Here is a 20,737-nt window from a genome sequence, read left to right on the forward strand (position 1 = left end):
TTGTACAACAGGTAGACAACGCAAAATATTTAATTTTATTTTTTTAAAGCAAACGAACGAGTGCTAGCGCTTACTCGCTATGAGGTTATTGCATTACTTTAAAACTTACTCGTACATATCAATTTGCCGGACATTGCATATAAGGAATTTAGAAGTAAAATAACTTATTTCTATCGTTTGACTGTTTTGAGCTCACATTGACCTGAGTTTCATTTGCCAAATATATACAAATTTATATATATATATGAGCTATTTGTTTGTATGGCCAAATCTCGCATTGACATCTTTTATAGCTTTGACAGACTGCAGCGTTAGTCCGCATTAAGATTAAAATTAACTATTTTTAACAATGTTGCCAACGAAAATGCAGATTAAATGGGAGTTAGCATCGGAGTTATCTTCACTAACTGCGTTGATGCGGATTAATGCAGGCGTTAGTGAAGGTAACTGCATTCCAGTATTGTTTTCCACAGCGTAATAACGATTATTTTTGCTCCTCTGAAGCTACCAAGAAATTCTTGCATCATTTTGACCACTCCTTCAGCGGTATCGCTGCTTTATTTCGCCCTAGAGACCATGGGTTGTCGGATTCTCTTAGGTTAAACTTTCAACCATATTACGTCCTCATAAAATAATGATACCTCTTTATCCTCGATTAAATACCAAAGATGTTAGCTTGATTTCTGTAAAATAATTTCAAAGACATAAATCCTGATAAAAGATAAGGCTTCGCAAGGCCAAAATAAGTACATACATTGGAGCCAGGGCTTAACGAAGGATGCCACGATAATCAAATAAATATCAAAGAGTGTCGCCTTATCCTGTTTGTTATTTTCAGTTTAGGGCTTAGAGGTGCTATTTTCAGTGCATAATCAGTCCCGCTGTTCATCTGACCTGGTACATGGTACTTAGTGGTCGACCTTTAAATTTTCGATTTTTATCTCCACCTAAAAATATCACTAAGAGCTCAATTAGTTCCCAATATTTGTCCAAACCGCCTTTTCCTATTTTTTTCGTGATGAGTTTTCTAATCTCAGCACATATATCAATTGTTTATTAATTCCACATTAAATAACTAACGAAAGGCGTTCTTATTTTTATTTGTGATCATCTAAAGTAGGCAACAAGACAAAGTGAATAATTACAAACACTGGCATCTCATTTTGAAAATGAATTTTAATGGATTCCGCACACTCTTTGCATTTTTTTATACTAATTTTTTATGTTGTATCCAAGTGCCCCAATTGTATTTAAATTAAAACACCCATCATTTATTACGATTAAACTTACTTTCTTTTATAGGTTTATAATTTAATATATGGAGAAACTATTTAAAAATTTTTGTATTATTTCACGATTATTAACTGACTATTTTGACCTTCCGTAACTTAAGTGATTTAAACTTGTTAACTCTCAATAAATAATTATATTCTCGCAACAATGTTGCTAAGGAGAGTATTATAGTTTTGTGCACATAACGGTTGTTTGTAAGTCCTAAAACTAAAAGAGTCAGATATAGGGTTATATATACCAAAGTGATCAGAGTGACGAGTAGAGTCCAAATCCGGATGGCTGTCTGTCCGTCCGTCCGGCTGTCCGTCCGTGCAAGCTGCAACTTGAGAAAAAATTGAGATATCATGATGAAACTTGGTACACGTATTCCTTGGCTCCATAAAAAGGTTAAGTTCGAAGATGGGCAAAATCGGCTCACTGCCACGCCCACAAAATGGCGGAAACCGAAAACCTATAAAGTGTCATAACTAAGCCATAAATAAAGATATTAAAGTGAAATTTGGCACAAAGGATCGCATTAGGGGGGGGCATATTTGGACGTAATTTTTTTGGAAAAGTGGAAAAAAAAACTTTACAAAAATACGGTATTTGAAAAATATGTAAATGACGTATAATGAAATCTCGATTATCACTTTATCATGCGAGAGTATAAAATGTTCGGTGACACCCGAACTTAGCCCTTCCTTACTTGTTTTTTTTTTTATAAAAGTTAATACTACGTAGCATCACATCACAAACAATTTCATCAAATATATGTACTTATATGTCGCGTTTTCTTTAATTTTATCCCTCTGTCCACATACATATACATATATATTTTTATACTCTCGCAACAAAGTTGCTAAGGAGAGTATTATAGTTTTGTTCACATAACAGTTGTTTGTAAGTCCTAAAACTAAAAGAGTCAGATCTAGGGTTATATATACCAAAGTGATCAGGGTGACGAGTAGAGTCGAAATCCGGATGGCTGTCTGTCCGTCCGTCCGGCTGTCCGTCCGTCTCTCCGTCCGTCCGTGCAAGCTGCAACTTGAGTAAAAATTGAGATATCATGATGAAACTTGGTACACGTATTCCTTGGCTCCATAAGAAATTTAAGTTCGAAGATGGGCAAAATCGGCTCACTGCCACGCCCACAAAATGGCAAAAACCGAAAACTTATAAAGTGTCATATCTAAGCCATAAATAAAGATATTAAAGTGAAATTTGGCACAAAGGATCGCATTAGGGAGGGGCTTATTTGGACTCAATTTTTTTTTTGGAAAAGAGGGCGTGGCCCCGCCCCCTACTAAGTTTTTTGTACATATCTCGGAAACTACTATAGCTATGTCAACCAAACTCTATAGAGTTGTTTCCTTCAGGCATTTCCATATACAGTTCAAAAATGGAAGAAATCGGATAATAACCACGCAAACATAGCACAGCGATAGTTCGGGCTTGTAGGCTGCAGTAAGCAAGAATTTACAAGTTTCGATGCAAATCGACACGGGTTATCATATTCCTCCCTAAACCAAAAATTTTTTCTAATGTTTCAAACAAATTAAGAGGTTATGCGACCAAAACCTTTATTTTTTTTGGACACCCTAACATACACATGTTGCTATGTTGACCAAACTCAAAAGACTTTCTTTGATTTCGTAGGCTTTTCCATATTTTGCCAATATTTGCGTTTCCTTTAAATTTTTTTTTAATTAAATACATATGTATGTGTGCATGTACCAAAGTGTACCGTGCATAGTGTGCGTATTTGTTTTTGCTATTTGTCGAAAATAAAATTCAACAAGAAAAAACGTTAACTTCGGCTGCACGGAAGCTAATATGTATACCCTTCACAGGTGTATTTCTTTTAGTAACTATGTGCCCAGTTTGTATGGAAGCTATATGTTATAGTCATCCGATCTGCACAATTTCTTCGGAGATTATGTTATTACCTCAAGAGCAGTAATCCATGTCAAATTTCGTGAAGATACAACGTCAAATGCGAAAGTTTTCCATACAATCCCTTGATTCCTAACGTTCGGTTTATATGGCAGCTATATGCTATAGTGAGCCGATCTGAACAATTTCTTCGGTGATTACATTGTTGCCTTAAAAAATAGTCCACACCAAATTTCGTGAATAGATCTTGTCAAATGCAAAAGTTTTCCATACAAGAACTTGATTCCGATCGTTTAGTTTATATGGCAGCTATATTTTATAGTGGTCCGATATCGACAGTTCCGACAAATGAACAGCTTCTTGAAGATAAAACTACGTTTTAAAAATTTCAAAACGATATCTTAAAAACTGAGGGACTAGTTCGTATATATACAGACGGACGGACGAACAGACAGACAGACGGACATAGCTAAATCGACTCAGCTCAACATACTGATCATTTATATACATACATATATACTTTATAGAGTCTCCGGCGCTTCCTTCTGGGTGTTACAAACTTCGTGACAAAATTAATATACCCTGTTCAGGGTATACTAACGCAAATGTAGCTATTGTACATTCCAATGCGTAATGCTACGCGTCAATGCTATGTAAGTGGGCAGAAGGTACGCCGCGTTGTGTCAATGTTTACCAATTAAGAATAAATAGATGCGGGTTTAACTAAATAGATTTATATTGACGTTTTGAGGTATGCAAATGATATCAGTAACGTGTATGCACAAAGCTCTGTATAAGCCTATTCATATGCATAATTATGTACAAAATGTAACTTATTACATACATACATATGTATGTATATAGTATACAAATGAACATATATGTACATACTTATATGTAAAGACAAGTATTCCATTCAAATGAAAATCTGGTCGATTTACAGATTTGGCGCTTGACTTACGTATTGTCATGCCTGCTAATGTACCTGCATACAAATATGCAGACGTAGTTGCATGTTTAAAATATTTAACTCGGTAGTATAAACACATCCACTTGCATACATACATATGTATGTATATTTGCAAATATTCATATGTAAATAGCTTCTATAAGAAAACTGTAAAATTGTCTAAGCCGATTTTAAAATGATTTTACGTCGCAATATGAAAAATTCCTATGTACATACATACGTAGGTACATATATGGACGTACATTAAGAAAACGCGCACTTGAGTTGAATTGAAATTTTAAATCCCTATAAGATTTGTATTTATTGTTTATATGAATAATTATTAATTTCAATGCGACTGTTTTATATATGCAAGTCTACCTATGTATATTTTTCAGTCAATTACAAAGCATCAATGCAAATAATTATATTCTTCTTCTTCTATATTGGCGTAGACATGCTTACGCGGTTATAGCCGAGTTTATAACAGCACGCCAGTTTTCGCTGATTGGTGCCAATTGGAGATTCCAGGTGAATCCAGGTCCTTCTCCACCTGGTCGAATACTTTCAGAGTTGGAGTGTTTTCATCCATTCGGACGACATGACTGCTAGCCGCTGTTTTTAATTCGCTGAACTATGACTATAATGCCTAAGCAACATATAATTATTATATTATCATTATATTTTTTTGTGTTTATAGTTGCATCGATTTACTTTCAATAAGAAGGTGTGTGGCATTTAAAATACAATGCTTGCAATATGCACATAAAAATCTATATATACTCGTAAAAGAAAGTTGTGTTAGTTACACCATTTATAACTCAAGAACGGTTGAACCGATTTGGCTGAAAATTGGTGGGGAGATAGCTTAGAACCAGGGTAAGGACAGAGGATACCTTTTATCTCTTTATGCCAAAATTTAATACAACTCATAAACACAAAAATTATATTTCAAATAATAAGCATTTGTTCAAAATTCATGTTTGTAGGAATCATTTGAATATATGCGTACAATTTTAAACAGATTCTTCCTCAAAAATAATACAATTGCTAAGTATTTGGAATAGTAGTAGAAAAGAACTGCAACCAAATACGTAGTGAAATAGATTATAACTGGCACGGGCATCCCAAAAGATTGATGTCATAACCTTTCCAGCCGACTTGTTCATCATGTGCAGTCCACTAGAATGACTGTCGATTGGACTCCAGTGGGAAATGATGGAGCTATGTTTCTATTGTCACACACCGACGCAAAAATTCGGTTTTATTACGATTAAAGAGCGCTCAAACACTTCTCAGAATCAGTTATTCGTTGTTTTTGCTGGATTATGAACTTGCTCTGGCACCCACTTTGCACAGAGCTTTCGCCTCTTTAGAGCATCATTGTTTTCGAGGCTCATTTCGCCTGTTTCCAGTTTTGCAAATATCTTTTCAACGGTGGATTTCTCTGAGCCTAAATTCAACAGTATTTTCCCCAAAAAGCGATGCTTTATTAACACAGGAAATGCTTTATGATCCATTTTTTTGTAAACTAACATACGTTGCTTCACAAAAATGCTATATGTATATCATTACCTAATAGTTATAATCCAACTAGTAGAAATAATATAGATGGTAGTAGTAGTATTATCTATGTATCAGCCACAGTGAAGCGTGGACGGGTCCTCTAGTATATAATATTTTGCAATTGTTGACTCTGAATGCCACTAATGGGAGAAAATGTTATGTTAATGTTCGATAAATATCACTCAAACGGCTGAGTGCCTGCTATTGCAAATCATATACATATGCCCTATACATATGTATGTAATCTTCTGGAACTTTACCTTTTGCATTCGGATGGAATGTTTTAATTATTTTTACATCAATATTTTTATTACTTATTATTATAAATAGTTCTAGGGAATATATACTCGTATAAAGTATTTGTCACGAAAATTTAAAGCAAGTGATATTTGATGTAAATTTATTTTGTGGCAGCAATATAAATTGATTTTCAGGACCTCCGACCTGCGATTGATCAACATACAATTGGTCATGAGTAAAACATTCTTTGTTTTCAATGGAAATTTAATCCGTTTAATTAGAATACCTTCCCAAGTTTAAGCAGTTGCTGTGGGCAATCAACCTCGGTGATTCCATGAAGATGAGCTCTCCTAATCGTCCGTAAATTTATATTTTCAATCGAAGTCCATAGGGGTGAAGATATTAACCATGCTTTGATGACATCTGCTCGCGTACCTCTGGTAATGGCAGGAAGAGTCTGTCAGAAATCTCCAGCAAATAAAAAAGTTATTCCGCCTATTCTCAAAGGAGTTTCTAAGGTCTTTTAATGTGCTGTCCACGGCCTTTATATGTGCTTTATAGCTCATGGTGCATTCATCCCACATAATCAATGAGACGTCTTGCAATAGTTAACCAACAGGCCCATTTTTGCAGATAGAACACATTGATTACTGTTCAAGATTTATGGATAACGGAAGTTTAAAAGATGAATGAGCAGATTTTTCATCCTTTATCTTCTAGCTATCTTCCCTGATTGTCTTATTTTAGCAAGTAATAAATTTGCAAGAAACGTCTTCCCAGTTTTTACAAACCATCCTCATTGGATTACCTTCAAAGTGGTTCAGGTCATTTTTGATTTCATGCAACGGTTTAATCAGCTTTAGCGAACAGACAAAACCCCAACTTATTTTTATAAATAAGATTGCATAATATTTTTTAATATAACTATTTAATTTATATTTTTATGCTCTGTTTTTTCAGAATGTGGACCATAAAATGCGATTCCGTTCGAAGAAGGGACAATTGCCTTTCATTGAGTTGAACGGTGAAGAGATCGCTGACTCAGCCATTATCATCAAAGAGCTATCAGCACGATATGAGAAGAATTTGGATGCCGCTCTGACAACAGAGCAACGAAACGTGTCATATGCAATGATTGCTATGTTGGAGAATCATTTGATTTGGATTATTTTTTATTGGCGCGCCAAGTATCCCGATAATGTACTAAAAGGTTATAAAGTGAATTTGCAACATGCTCTCGGCCTACGTTGGCCGAATTCGATTTTGAATTTTGTTTTCAAATTCACTTTTGGTCGAAAGGTTTGTACACATTCTATTCATATTAACAGCTTTTTCTTTTTTGCTTTTTAATGTAATCATCGTATAAGCTTATTTAATTCATACTCACATAAATACGCACATGTACATAGAGCTACTGGGAACTATAGGGGTTCATACAAAGTTCATATGCCACACGTTTCACATTATATTTATACTCTTGATTTTGCTATATAGCATAATAGTTTTGTTCACCTAACGGTTGTTTATATTACCTAAAACTAATGACACACTATATGTGCGTTCCTTGGCAAAAAACGGAGGACGAGCACGTAGATGGCCATTATCGGACCATTGCTACGCCCTAAAACGTCATTGAGCGAAAACCAGAAAGCGCCATAACTGAGCACTAAATTAAGATATAGAACTGTAATTTAGCCCAGGATATTGCAGTAGCAATAGGCACCTGTGGGCTAAAAAGTAAAAAAAAAGAGGCATAAACCGCTCTCTAAATGGTTTAATGTACATCTCTTCTAAACCACTTAAGCTTCTATAACCAAATTCGCTCAGGACAAACCCCTTAAACATTTTTACCGCCACTAACCATATAAAGGTATTATTAAAAACTTCTGTATGAGAAGGCTTTATAAAAGCTGGGGTAAAAATTGGACGATGGGCGAGGCACCGTTCACTTTTAGGTAAATTCACATCATTAATTTCTCTCGGGACCCAATTGACCGATTTCAACCAAATTTGGTATGTGACATTCTTTTCACATTATTATGTTACAGTGCAAAAAAACTACAGATACGCTTACTTCCCAAATAGAACAATATTAAATTCCATCTGATTCTTTCACTTTCCAGTGTACAAATCAAAAAGAAGTTAATGTAGCGGGATAAAACTTTGTACCCATAATGTCTTTGTATATCACCTTATGACCAAAAATTGTCGAACCAAAACTGTTTAAGCCCACAGGTACCCGAGTATTTGGCCCCTTGTAGCTGTAGTTGACTTTTTACCGCACATAGCGGTGAATGTGGAAGATATATAATTGAAATTAAGGGAAGACATTTTCCTGACAATGGTATATCTGAGTGTCAAAAATGGGTTACATCAGGTCAGTACTTCCTTTAGCACTCCTATACAAATATACATATGTAAATATTTTCGAACTTCACGGTGACTTTATACTAGATATATCGGCCAACATGTGAGTTTTCTCAATGAAAATGGGAGAGCTTGTTTTACTAATAAAGGACCAATGTTAATAAAGTCGGGTGAAAACTTGACCTAGCCCCTATAAATGTAACTAATAATACAATTTTCGAACATCCGGCTGACTTTACTCCATATGATGAAAACCAGAAAACATTTTATTAGTGTTTGGCATGTCAATGGCAAGTGGTATTGGTAAAAATAGATAAAATTGGATCAATACTACCCCCAACTCTCATAAGCTGCACAAAATTATTTTTTTTTCTAGCAAACCTTATGCCGAATATGTCGGTCAGTGTATATATAATAGCCTCAATTCCGATCATCTCGCTGAGTCTTGTAAATTGTAGCAGTATAAAATGTTCGGTTGCACCTGAACTTAGGCCTTTCTTTCTTGTTTTATATTTATTTCACTAGTAATTGATTATAAATATAAATATGCAGAAGTGTGTATCGCAAAAAATTAAAAATGTACACAGTAGTTTTTAAAAAGAAATAAATTAATCCATTAGTAATTTCATTTGCACATAATTACACCATATTTACACTAATTTATCGCACACTTCACATTAAATCGCTTTTCGCTTTCTCATATCATAACCGCAAACAGTAAAAATCAGCAAAAGAGATTTGATTAACGTAAATGAAATGAATATTTTACAAACAAGTAAAGAAGTTCGCGTGTAACCGAACTTTTTATACTCTTGCAACTTTTCAGTATCGACGCCGGGAAATCCTTTAGGTGTTGGCAAAACTTCATATTCAAAAGTGTTGCGAAAGAATCAACATTCATTATTCAATGGCAACTACATTAAAATTATCCTTAAATGAGATATATCTGACATGAACTTAACCGAAAAGTCTAAATTGAATATATTAAGTTTATGTGCAAAAAGTCAACCAAAAAGTAGGGATATGAGAATAAGACTGAGATCGAGACCAACTGCATTCAACATAACATAAATCATTATATGCATTATAATATATTTTCGTTTAATGACGTTTTGTAGTCGGGGCATCATACATCTGCAATACCAACTTCCAATGGTTCCCAAGGAATATGTGTACCAAGTTTCAACACAATATTTCTACTTTGACTCAAGCCATCGTTTACTCGTCAGCCTGATCAATTATGTATATATTATATAACTCCTCATCTATCTCGATAAGTTTTAGATGATACAAACAGAACTATTATACTCTGTAGCAACATGTTGTAGTTACTTATCTACTTTGCATAAAAAAAAACAGGAAAGTTCATAATTGTCTTATGCCATGCGGTGCAATAAAGTGTAAACACACACATAGTGCATTCATACATATAGTCCTGTAATATACTTATAACCGTACTATAGACAGTAGAAATTTTGTAAACACAATTGCTTAAACTATGGGTAAACTTTGCCTACATGTGCTCTCAAGTGCTGATTTTTATGGTTTATACATGAATTCCACCCCCACATATATATAATTTGCAATATGGTGATTTTTCATAAATAGTGGTTCCAGGGTTCGAAAAAATTGAAGGCTCACGGCATTGGCGTACACAGCCCCGAGGAGATTGAGGAGTTTGGCAAGAACGATTTGAAGGTGTTAAGCGAAATGTTGGACTGCAAGCCGTTCTTCTTTGGCGATGAGCCAACCACTTTGGATGTGGTTGCGTTTGCCATATTGTCGCAATTGCATTATCTGTCGAAGGATATCTCGTATCCATTGCGCGACTTCATGACCGAAAAATGCCCCAATTTGGTCGGACATGTGTCACGAATGAAGGAGCGATGCTTCCCCGATTGGGATGAGATTTGCACAAAATTGGACTTGAATGCACACATTCCAAAACCAGAGTAAGTAATTATTTCATTTTTATTATCCATATTTACATTTAAACACATAGCCGATTACTACACGAAAAATTTCATCGTATGCAAATGACGTTTGAAGCTGTTTTTTTTTTTTGAAGGAGACGGCAACGACATACTTACCAATTAGTTGATGTAGACAATTTCGTTGTTGCCGTAATAAAACCATTCACTTCAATTTAAATATTTTGTTCTAAAATATTTTTTTGGCAAAGAATAAGTAAATAAGTTGATTAATTTGTTTTAAATCATCAATTGTTATTGCAAATGATATATCAGAGCTATATTATGCTTCTGTTGGTTAAATCACGTTAGGCTTTAATAATTTGACAGTTCACATATTAGTTGCACTACTAGAGGTATCCAAGGCAACTGCAAGCCTGCTGTCTTCAAGTGATGCTGTTGTCTAAATGACTGTACCCATAAGAACGTGGGTATTTTAGTATTTGACAGATGCTGCCTGTCGTCTTCAATGTGTTTAATGTATGTTTTTATTAAATAATATCTTATTTTCCAATTTTTTCTTTCTCATTAGGCCTGAGACAAAGGAAGGCAAGGAAGGTGAGCCAGAGAAATCAAACGAGCAAGAAAATGATTCCGACAAGAATGAGAAGGAGATGGAAAAAGATAAGGTATGTAAAAAAATTAAATTTTAAAGTTAATGATTTAATAATAACGAAGCGATTCCGTTTAAAATGGCATTTTATTGTTTTGTTGCTTTTTTCTTTTTCCTTTTTCGTAGTTGAAATGTGAAATCCATTAATTGCTCTTTTTAATGTTATTTTTTTTCTGACACTATCACCTTTAATGAATTTGCCTCGTCTTAAATTATAAATTTAAGAATCATAAAATAAAATTTAATTTAATTTATCGTTATTTAAGCATTATAAAAAGCTGTTATAACTATAATTTAAGCAACGTATCTTTTTGTATTAATAAATTATATTTATAACCTGAACAGGGTGTATTAAATTTGTCACGAAGTTTGTAACACCAGTATCACCATGATCAGTATGTTGAGCTGAGTCGATTTAGCCATGGCCGTCTGTCTGTCTGCTCGTCCGTCTGTCAGTCTGTCTGGATATATACGAACTAGTCCCTCAGTTCTTAAGATATCGTTTTGAAATTTTGCAAAGATAATTTTCTCTTCAAGAAGCTGCTCATTTGTCGGAACTGCCGATATCGGACCACTATAACATATAGCTGCCATACAAACTGAACGATCGGAATCAAGTTCTTGTAGGGAAAACTTTTGTATTTGACAAGATATATTCACGAAATTTGGTATAAATTATTTTCTAAGGTACCAATGTAATCTCCGAAAAAATTGTTCAAATCGGATTACTATAGCATATAGCTTCCATACAAACTGAACACATAGTTACTAAAAGAAATGAACCTGTGAAGGGTATATTAGCTTCGGTGCAGCCGAAGTTAACGTTTTGTCTTGTTTTTTATTATTATTATAAAAAGCTAAGGTTGGCTGCACAGAAGGTATAATACCGTTCACAGGTACATTTATTGTAGCATTAAAGATAGCGTAAAAGATGCAAAAAAATCTTTTTCTTAATTTAAATTTGTCAGTTTTTTTGGCGGCTATATACTATAGTATTCCGATCTGAACAAAACACTCGGATATTGTGCCGTTGTCTTGAAGAATAATCTATGCCAGATTTTTCAAACACTGAGAGACTAGGTCGCGCATATACCGATAAACGGACAGAGATGAATCGATTCAGCTCGCCACGTGTATCATTTATACGAGTATACCATTGTAAATAAAACGCAAAATATAAAATTATTCATCAATATTTGTTTTGTCGCCTTCAAAGTAATCCCCACCAGATATAATACACTTATGCCAACTGTTTTTCCAGTCCTCGAAACACTTTTCATGAGCACTTTTTTAATTTAAATTTTATCTATTCGATCGACTAAAAACGGGTTCCATTCCGATGACTGTTAACTTGTTTGCATGTCAAAGTCATAAACCCATGTCTCATCGGCGGTTATAATGATCTGCATGAATGTGGATCGGAATTCGCACGATCAAGCATATCCAAAGAAAGCTGCTTACGGTAATTATATCTTTATTATAAGATCCGCCCACGAGTTGCTGTGGCTATAGTATAAATGAAATACTATTTAAAACAAAACTATTCAATAGGGTGAAAATATTGTTATATTGTTAACAAATAAAGACGAATATGTTATTGCCGGTATAAGAGACCAAGTAATTGTACTTAATGTTTAATTTTTAAAATGATTGATATAAATATTTGGCAATAGAAAAAAAGATTTTTCTATTGGCAATATACTGAAAAGTTTATATATATTATTGAGATATAAACTATCCTATATTTTAATTTGGATCAAACTGGACACAGTGTGCTAAGTTTTACTAATATAGGTCATTCGTTTAGGAGTTTACCCCGAAAAAAAGTGATACATTAAAACTTACGTACAAGTAAATAGATGTACTATATATGTAGATAATAGTTGCTGTATACTGAAACAAGATTGTTATTTGCGGATTACTATAAAAGCCAGTATATTTGAAAACGCGGCTAACAACCCTAACTTTATAGGGGTATTCTCTTGATCTTGCAAAACCCTTGCACACTGCAAGAATTGCAGAATTTTCCTCTTGGGGCAACGGCACATCAACAAACACACGCAAAAAATTATTTGCAATGACTGTAAAATATATCAGACCAAAACCTATGCAATGACACGTAAAAAAAATAATTGCAACCCTGTGCTAGCTGTCATTTTACTTAAATACATATTTTGACGTTAAATTGTTGTGGAAGGTAAATTTTAAATAGATTTTATGATTTCTATTTAAATTATAAAGATTTGTTACAGTTTTTTTTTTTTTGTTAAGAATGAATGCAGAAGGTGCGCCAATTCACAATAGCCATGCACAATAGTCATTTACAATAAATTGATAGAATCAGCCGTTCATATATCACTAGATTCTGCAATGGGTGCTCTCGTGACCTTGTATATTTCGGTATAGGATTTTTACAATAGCAAGAGAATCCCCCTTATATTTTTGGGAAGCACTATTCGTAGCATTAGGCAGCATTGCTCAATAAAAAAATGGTATAATTGGAATATATTAATAATATAGCTTTAGTTCTTACTTTATAAGAAAGCAGCATTTAAAGGCTGTTTCCTCAATACACGGTAAATATTATCTTAGCCGCTGGTAGCTTAACTGGATGATAGATTTAACTGACTGAACCGTTTTCACCAAATTGTCGTTAGCTTACCTATAAATAGTTTGATTATTGTCATCAAGTGGAAAAAATAGTTCACAAAACTTGTATTGCGAACCAACAAAACTGTGTTAATATATACAATATATAATGAATTAGCGACGTATATGTATTTTACAGCAGCTTTATTCGTTAAAATTTATCAGAATTTAGCTGGCAGATGGAGGTTGAGCAGATATGGAGAAAATCATTTTTCAACATGTTGCCCTAAGCCAAGTAATACAATTACAAACATTTGTACAATCACATTACTGCATCAATATGCAATGGAAATTCTTAAAACAAAATACTCCATAACTAATAAATGTGTACATATGTATTATATAAAATTGTTTAAAATGCAGCGATTTTTTGCGAAATTTAAATTCATTGATGAAACTTTTTGTAATGTGTGCAGCATAGTATTGGTTTTCCTGAAAGTTCAAAAGTCAGTTTTAATATACAATAAAGAGATCTTAATAGTTCTCCATATGGTAAACGATCACTATAGAGCAATTTTTAGTTGTAATAAATGTTGAATGTTTTAATTTAAATGCTCAAAAATTATTATTTTGTCCGATCTGGCAGCAATGCTGAAACGCTAATTTTGAGACGCTCTCACCCCGGGATAAGTTAGGCATCCCTTTATCCATGTCGATGGTATGATGAATTCAATCAAGGTCGCAGATCACTCCACGTACGTACTTACTACAAAAAGGGTTGATATACATACGTAATATTTGATTATATACACAATTGTCTGCGATATATAGACGATATTCTCTCCTAAAATTCAATATGATATTCTGTTGTCGAATGGCTGCTGTCGTCGTGAAATTATAATTTCATTAAAGACGCGTAACTTTACTTAAACTAATACACGAATATTAATGCCTAGTAAAAGTCATGGTATATCTTTTATGTCTATGTTATGCAAATGTGGCTTTTCGGATTTTTAAACATTTATAGTCAATAGGTCTTAAGTTTAAGGAAATAACATAAATTATCTTATTATCTTATATACCTATAAGTATTTCAAACACAATAATATATAGTATTAAATCATAAATCTCTTAATCTTTATTTGCAGTCAAATGAAAAAGAGATCACAGAGGAGAATAAGGAGAAGGAGGAAACAAAGTAAATATCGATATCGGTAAACTTAGAACAACTGTAAAGGACATGCATTTAAAACAAAAACAAAAATAATCATACACCCAAAAGTATAATACAATAAATTTGAAAACATTTTTATATATATTACGATTAGCATAAAATTATAAAGAAATTATACATAATGTATAAGAAATTGCAATTAGTTAAAAGCGAAATAACATCTGACGTTAATGGATGATTCTAACTTCTAATTTTGTTTCATTTTACTTTCTTCATTTGTGTAATTATCATTTTTTACTGTATAATTAGGTATATTGTTTATTTCACTCCCAAATAATAAAAACAACAATATTTAAACAAAAAACAGTAATGCATTAAGCCTAAATGTAATTAATTTTATTTTTTATAATCAATTATATAATTTGTGTGCAAATATATAAATTATGTAATGAAGAAAAATTATATCGTATGAACATTGTGTTTTGGAAGTTGACAAAACAAAAAACAAAATAAAATGCTGCTACAAGAGTTGTAATTTCTTACTAGAATCAAAGAAATCATTGTGAAAAAGAACGTAATTAATAATGAATAATAAAAATACTCAAAGTTCGAAATAAATACATCAAACATTACATAAAATACGTACATCTACACATGCATGCGAATGTAGTTGCATTAGCGCACTACACATGCGCACTTCGCAACATGCAGTCAAGCAAAAAAGCAAAAACAAACATACCATACAAAAAAGATAACTTAAAAACCACACCTGCATACATAAATAAACATATAAAAACATTCATCAAATACATTCACATAAACTCACGCGTAAACAAATGCAGACAGACAACTGAATGCAAATTGTTACCACTATTGGCTTTGTCTTTATTTTGCTCATCGTATTTATTTCAATACGCATACATACATATATAATATAATTAAATTTATATACAAAGAAAAAGAAAAAAACAAGAAACCAACATACATACACATACAACTAAATCATTCGCATATATATAGGCCTATGTATACATACATACATAATATTATATATATATATGTATAACATCCAGCAGATCGTGTATAAAATGAAGTGTACACCGATTAAATAAAAAAATTAAAATGAATATTAAATTAAAGTATAATAATGAATAAAAAATATTAATAAATAAAATAACACAATATAAGGACAAAGTATTTTTCATCCACGTGGCGGTAAAATATGTATGTAATTGTAGATTATTCAAGTATTTTTATGGATTATGTATTAAAGGTTATGTTATAAGTTTTTACTACATTATTTCTATTGTAGCTCAGTGTTTTATATAATAAACATATAAACATAAATCTTATTTAATAAATATGCTTCTTAACCAAATTGTTTTGTGTATTATATTTTTTCTAAGAATTTGGTATGTGAGTAAATATGTTACAGGTGAACGTTGAAAAACCAAGGTTGGGTTTACAAATAATTTATTTTTACTTTCTTTACCGAAAGTGGCAAGAGTTATTTTGTGGGCTTTAAATATCTCACAATTATACATTTACATACGATTCAAACATTTAGATACGTATAGGTTGTATTCTTCAAATTTGTGGAGTAGTGTAAGTGTGATCACTACAAACTTGTATACAAAGCTTTTATGGATGTAAATCCCCGGGGAAAGAGATGTTAAGAGAATGAAATGGTTGACTTCTATATCTTTATTATGTTGTTGTTCTTGTTTTAACGGTTATTCAATCCATGTTAGGATTATCTAAGTTGTCGTCGACGTCATCTAACGAGAGGTCCAAGAAACGTGCTGTTTCGACGGGGTCGAACCAAAGGGAGAGAGATGTCAGAGTGGGGTTGGCGGGACATGCAAAGAAGTGACCAGTGTCATGCGGAGACTATATGCACGAAGGACATATCATAAGTCGGGGTCTATTCTGCACAAGTAGGAGTTTAACCTGCTACAATATCCAGAACGAAGCTGCGCAGTAGTCACTCGCGTTTCTCGCGCCAACTCGAGCTCTTCGTCTGCAATGGGTGGTGATTTGACTCCAAGAACGCCATTCACTGGAAGGTAGTCGATGACGGTGTTGATAGCTGCGCTGTGAATGGCGATCAGTGCTTGTCGGGGATTAGTTTCGTCCGAAGTCCGGTCGGCGTATTATTCGATGTCGTCGAGGTAATTGAGGAAAGACCTCTTAATGTTCCTAGGAAGCGGTTGCGCTCCAAACAGGCGGCTGCCGGTGATTTCTGCGAAAATTCCCAGCCGGAACTGCATGAAGAGGAGTTCATTATGCTCCTTAATTGGGAGCATAAGCGTCTCACTATATAGATGTTCAATGGGAAAGATCAAGAGGGATCCTGCCGAAGTCCGGAGTGCAGTGTTCTGACAAGTCTGTAGCTTCTTCATCTGCGTTCCACTGCATCCAGGCGACCATATTGGAGCGGCGTAGTTGAGGACCGGCTGGCCGATTGTCTTGTAAGTTGCCGACAACGATTCTTTGTCTTTTCCCCATGTGCTGCCGGCTAGCGACTTGAGGATTTTGTTGCGGCTCTGTACCTTGGCGATAATCGGGGTCGAATGAGGAGTGAAGGAGCATAGACTATCAAAAGTTACACCTAAAATCTTAGGGTTATTGCCAATCGGAATCTTGACGTCATCGATTGCTCAAGTTTGTACTCCTTCGGCCAGTTGGTAAATATGGTCGCTGTGGATTTGGTGGGGAGAGTGTTAAGTTCCGTGCAGAGAAGAAGCGGGAAAGGTCGGAGAGATAGCCGTTTACCTTTGAACACATGCCATCGATTCCATTGCCCGACGTCAATATCGTGCAATCATCAGCGTACGAGGTTATGGAAACTCCCTCTGGCGACTGTGGAAGTTTCGAGATGTAAAAGTTAAACAGTAGTGGGAGATGACACCACCCTGCAGAACCCCCTGTTTAATTCTTCTCACTTTGGATTTTTCTCCTCGAAACAGTACGGAGGGAGCGTAGTTTGTTCAGTGTCCTGCAGTAGCGTTGTGTGATTGACTGTGCCAAAGGCTTTTGACAAGTCCAACGCTGCGAGGATCGTTCTCTCACAGTGATTTCTGGTTGAGGCCACGAACTATATAAGCGTTTATGACTATGTAAAGCTAGTTGGCTATTATATAGTAGACTGATTACTACTCGTACTAATGGTTGTCGTAACAGTAATTTCTAAAAACTACACCCCTTTTTGGATGTATAATAAAAAAAAGTTATTATTTATTCACAATAAATAGATGACATTAGACTCAATGCAACTTTTGGAACGATCAACCAGCGCATATATGTATGTATATTATTTCTTGTGTGATTTATAGAAATGTTCTACAACATTTCGATTACGGCTGCTTGTATGGCTGGGATATCATCATGAAATATTTCTTTTTAGTTATGGAAATAGAATATAGTCAAATTATGATATATCGTTTTATCATCAAAAACTCGTTCACTTTTTTGGTCTTTGGAACAAACCCTGCTTTTACCCAAATCTTCAGTTAAAACTCTCAAAATAGTGTTTTTACTCGTATTTAATCCATGAGCCAACATTTTCGTAGTAATAATTTTATGGACTTTTTTCACCAATTTAATACCAATACTAGCTTCTGGCCGACCTGGCCTTTGTTCGTTATTTAAAGCTTCTGCATGATTTAGAATGCCATGATTAAAATGGAGCACTACGCATAGGTACAATCATCGTTGTACCATACTATGTCTCAGCGAATAATTTATTTTATTTTTAAAATTTATCATAAAAATTTAGATTTACCCTTTGTAAAGTTAGGATATTTTGTTTGAATGTTACTCATGGTTGCTGTAAAAATATTTATAATATATTGTGGTACACAACTACTACTACTGATCATAGGTCACATTCCTCAGTTTATATACTTATACTCGTACACCTAAGTTTAATAAATATCCAAGAATCGATTCACCAAAATTAAAGGTAACTCAACTCTTTGTATTATTATTTGTATATAGGAAAGGCAAATACATATGTTTGTATATACATACCTATGAACGTGTATTAGTTATATTCATAGATAAGTAACTCAACTCTTTTCAATAGCGGTGACCAAAAATTTTAGAACCGAAGCCACACGACAACAACATCAATAACAAGTAATAAAGAGCTAAGTTCGAGTGCAACCGAAAACTTTATACTCTTGCAACTTGGAAGAATCGAAGCAAGGAAAATACCTTAAGATGTAAAATGTCAACCAGAGACGCTTATTAGAGACGATTTGAACGAAATATTACAAGATATTGTCCGGTCATAGAATAGAATGGAAATAAGATGAGATTTGCAGCGCGACCTGGGGTATACTGCGCCCTTTTATCCATCAAATGTATTTCCCAAGGAATATTCTGGGCGCTATTGAGGTTATATGATCCGTATCCACGTAATAGATCTAAGGGCCTTGAGCCTTCATCTACAAATAGATGTGCAATCTAGAATCAAGTGTTTCGGAGTTTCCGGCAGTTTGCACAGGAAACCATGCCGATATTGGATAGATGTTTCTTGAGCCTGCAATTTGTCAAGGATATGATAAACCTTGCTAGGACGTAACTTCCCAATAACAGTTTAGCATGGCGCATAACCGTTCTTTCTCTCCGTGCGGAGCAGCTTCTTTATGGTGATATAGGACCCTACCACATTAAATGGTTCTGACCCTATTAACTTGGAAGCCGCAACGGAGCGGGCGAGTTCGTCGGCCAGCCCTACTACCTCTCTATGTCCCGGCCCGCGGCTTTGGAGACTTTCTGCACACTGAATTAAAACAAAGACTTCTGCTCGGAAAACATCCCATGATTAGAGCAAACTTGGTATGAGGTCCCACAATTCCTGATCCAATGCCCTACGGTGTCTTCGGGCCGTCAGTGTACCACCGAATAGTGCTGCCCCTCAATAGTAGGTCAAGTGCGAAATCATTCCATTCCACCTAACTACCGAGAGTAACTTTAAACTCTTGGAAGAAGGGCCAGTGAAGTTTCCTCCTAATTTCATTTATTGAAACGAAATTATCCCCTCTTTTCCATATCCCTCTGCTGCCATGAACAGCATGGTATAATTCGTCATCTGTTTGATCACTAGATGGAGCGGTGTGAGCTCCAGCATGACTTCAAGTGCTGAAGTTGAACAAATGCGCATTGCCCCAGAGGCGCAGATGCAGGCAAGTCTTTGTAGCGTCGATAGTTGAAGACCCACTGAAATCGGCAATGCATTCGATGCCCAAGCCACCGCTCCATTTGTAACAATAAGCCTCACGTTCATGATGTTCAGCTATCTGATAATGTGTGGCTTACACCCCAGAATCCACCAGCCAGGCATTTGCTTACAAAGCTTTTGTACCCTTAGACAGTATTATTTTCACATGCCTATTCTACCGTAAGGAGTAGTCTAATGTGAGATCTAGATATTTTACTTCCTTAGACACCTCCAACTCCCTGCCACCAATAGTTAGGTTTCTCAAGCCTGAAAAAGATCTTCTTTTTGTGAAAGGGATGATGGTTGTTCTTAACGGATTGATACTTAACCCTACCGTATCGTACCTTCCGTTTGGCAGGTTAAAGTTCCTTTGAACTACGTCGCAGAAGATACTCTGAAATTTACTTCTTGCCATTATGACAATGTCGTCGACGTACCCATGCTGTAGCTATCTGTAATGGAAAATAGACCACTGCAAGTCAGATGTTTTAGTGCTGAACCTAAAGTTCAACCAGAACCCTTCGATTCGAGTGAATTTGTATCTCTCATCATCTATGGTGATGTTGTGACTCCATCCGGCATCCTCGATACTGCTGTCGACTAGCCTCTGACGCGGTAAGGCCACCGTTACATTCCAAGGCAAATTTTTTCTGCTGCTGCAAATTATCCAATGGGCACGGAAGAGGTGGCAGCTCTGTCAGATTCCCGTCTGAAGAGAACCACTCACACCGTTTAAGAGGGACTGAATGACGTTACGATTAAGTCCCTGCTCCACGACAAGGTGCCAGCCAATCGCAGGGGAAAGTTCTAGAAATTGGTTTAGTATGAAAATAATAGTGAACACGTTGTGCTCATGAAATTTTCCCGGTTATGG

General features: G+C 34.8%; 1 protein-coding gene across 2 annotated transcripts in view; it reads left to right on the forward strand.

Annotated features, from left to right (window-relative positions):
• LOC126760947 (failed axon connections) overlaps window positions 1-15,447 on the forward strand; it is a 31,437-nt gene extending 15,990 nt beyond the window's left edge. Inside the window, exons 3-6 of one of the 2 annotated variants that reach the window (XM_050476766.1) lie at window positions 6,884-7,222; window positions 9,899-10,242; window positions 10,793-10,889; window positions 14,611-15,447. In XM_050476766.1, coding sequence (XP_050332723.1) covers window positions 6,884-7,222; window positions 9,899-10,242; window positions 10,793-10,889; window positions 14,611-14,664 — 834 coding nt within the window. In that variant the 3' untranslated portion in view covers window positions 14,665-15,447. The remainder of the gene's footprint in view (window positions 1-6,883; window positions 7,223-9,898; window positions 10,243-10,792; window positions 10,890-14,610) is intronic. The other variant, XM_050476767.1, reaches the window with a different exon arrangement.
• The last annotated feature ends 5,290 nt before the right edge of the window (window positions 15,448-20,737 follow it).

The sequence above is a fragment of the Bactrocera neohumeralis genome, chromosome 6, assembly GCF_024586455.1.
Source record: "Bactrocera neohumeralis isolate Rockhampton chromosome 6, APGP_CSIRO_Bneo_wtdbg2-racon-allhic-juicebox.fasta_v2, whole genome shotgun sequence".
NCBI classification, from domain to species: Eukaryota; Metazoa; Arthropoda; class Insecta; order Diptera; family Tephritidae; genus Bactrocera; species Bactrocera neohumeralis.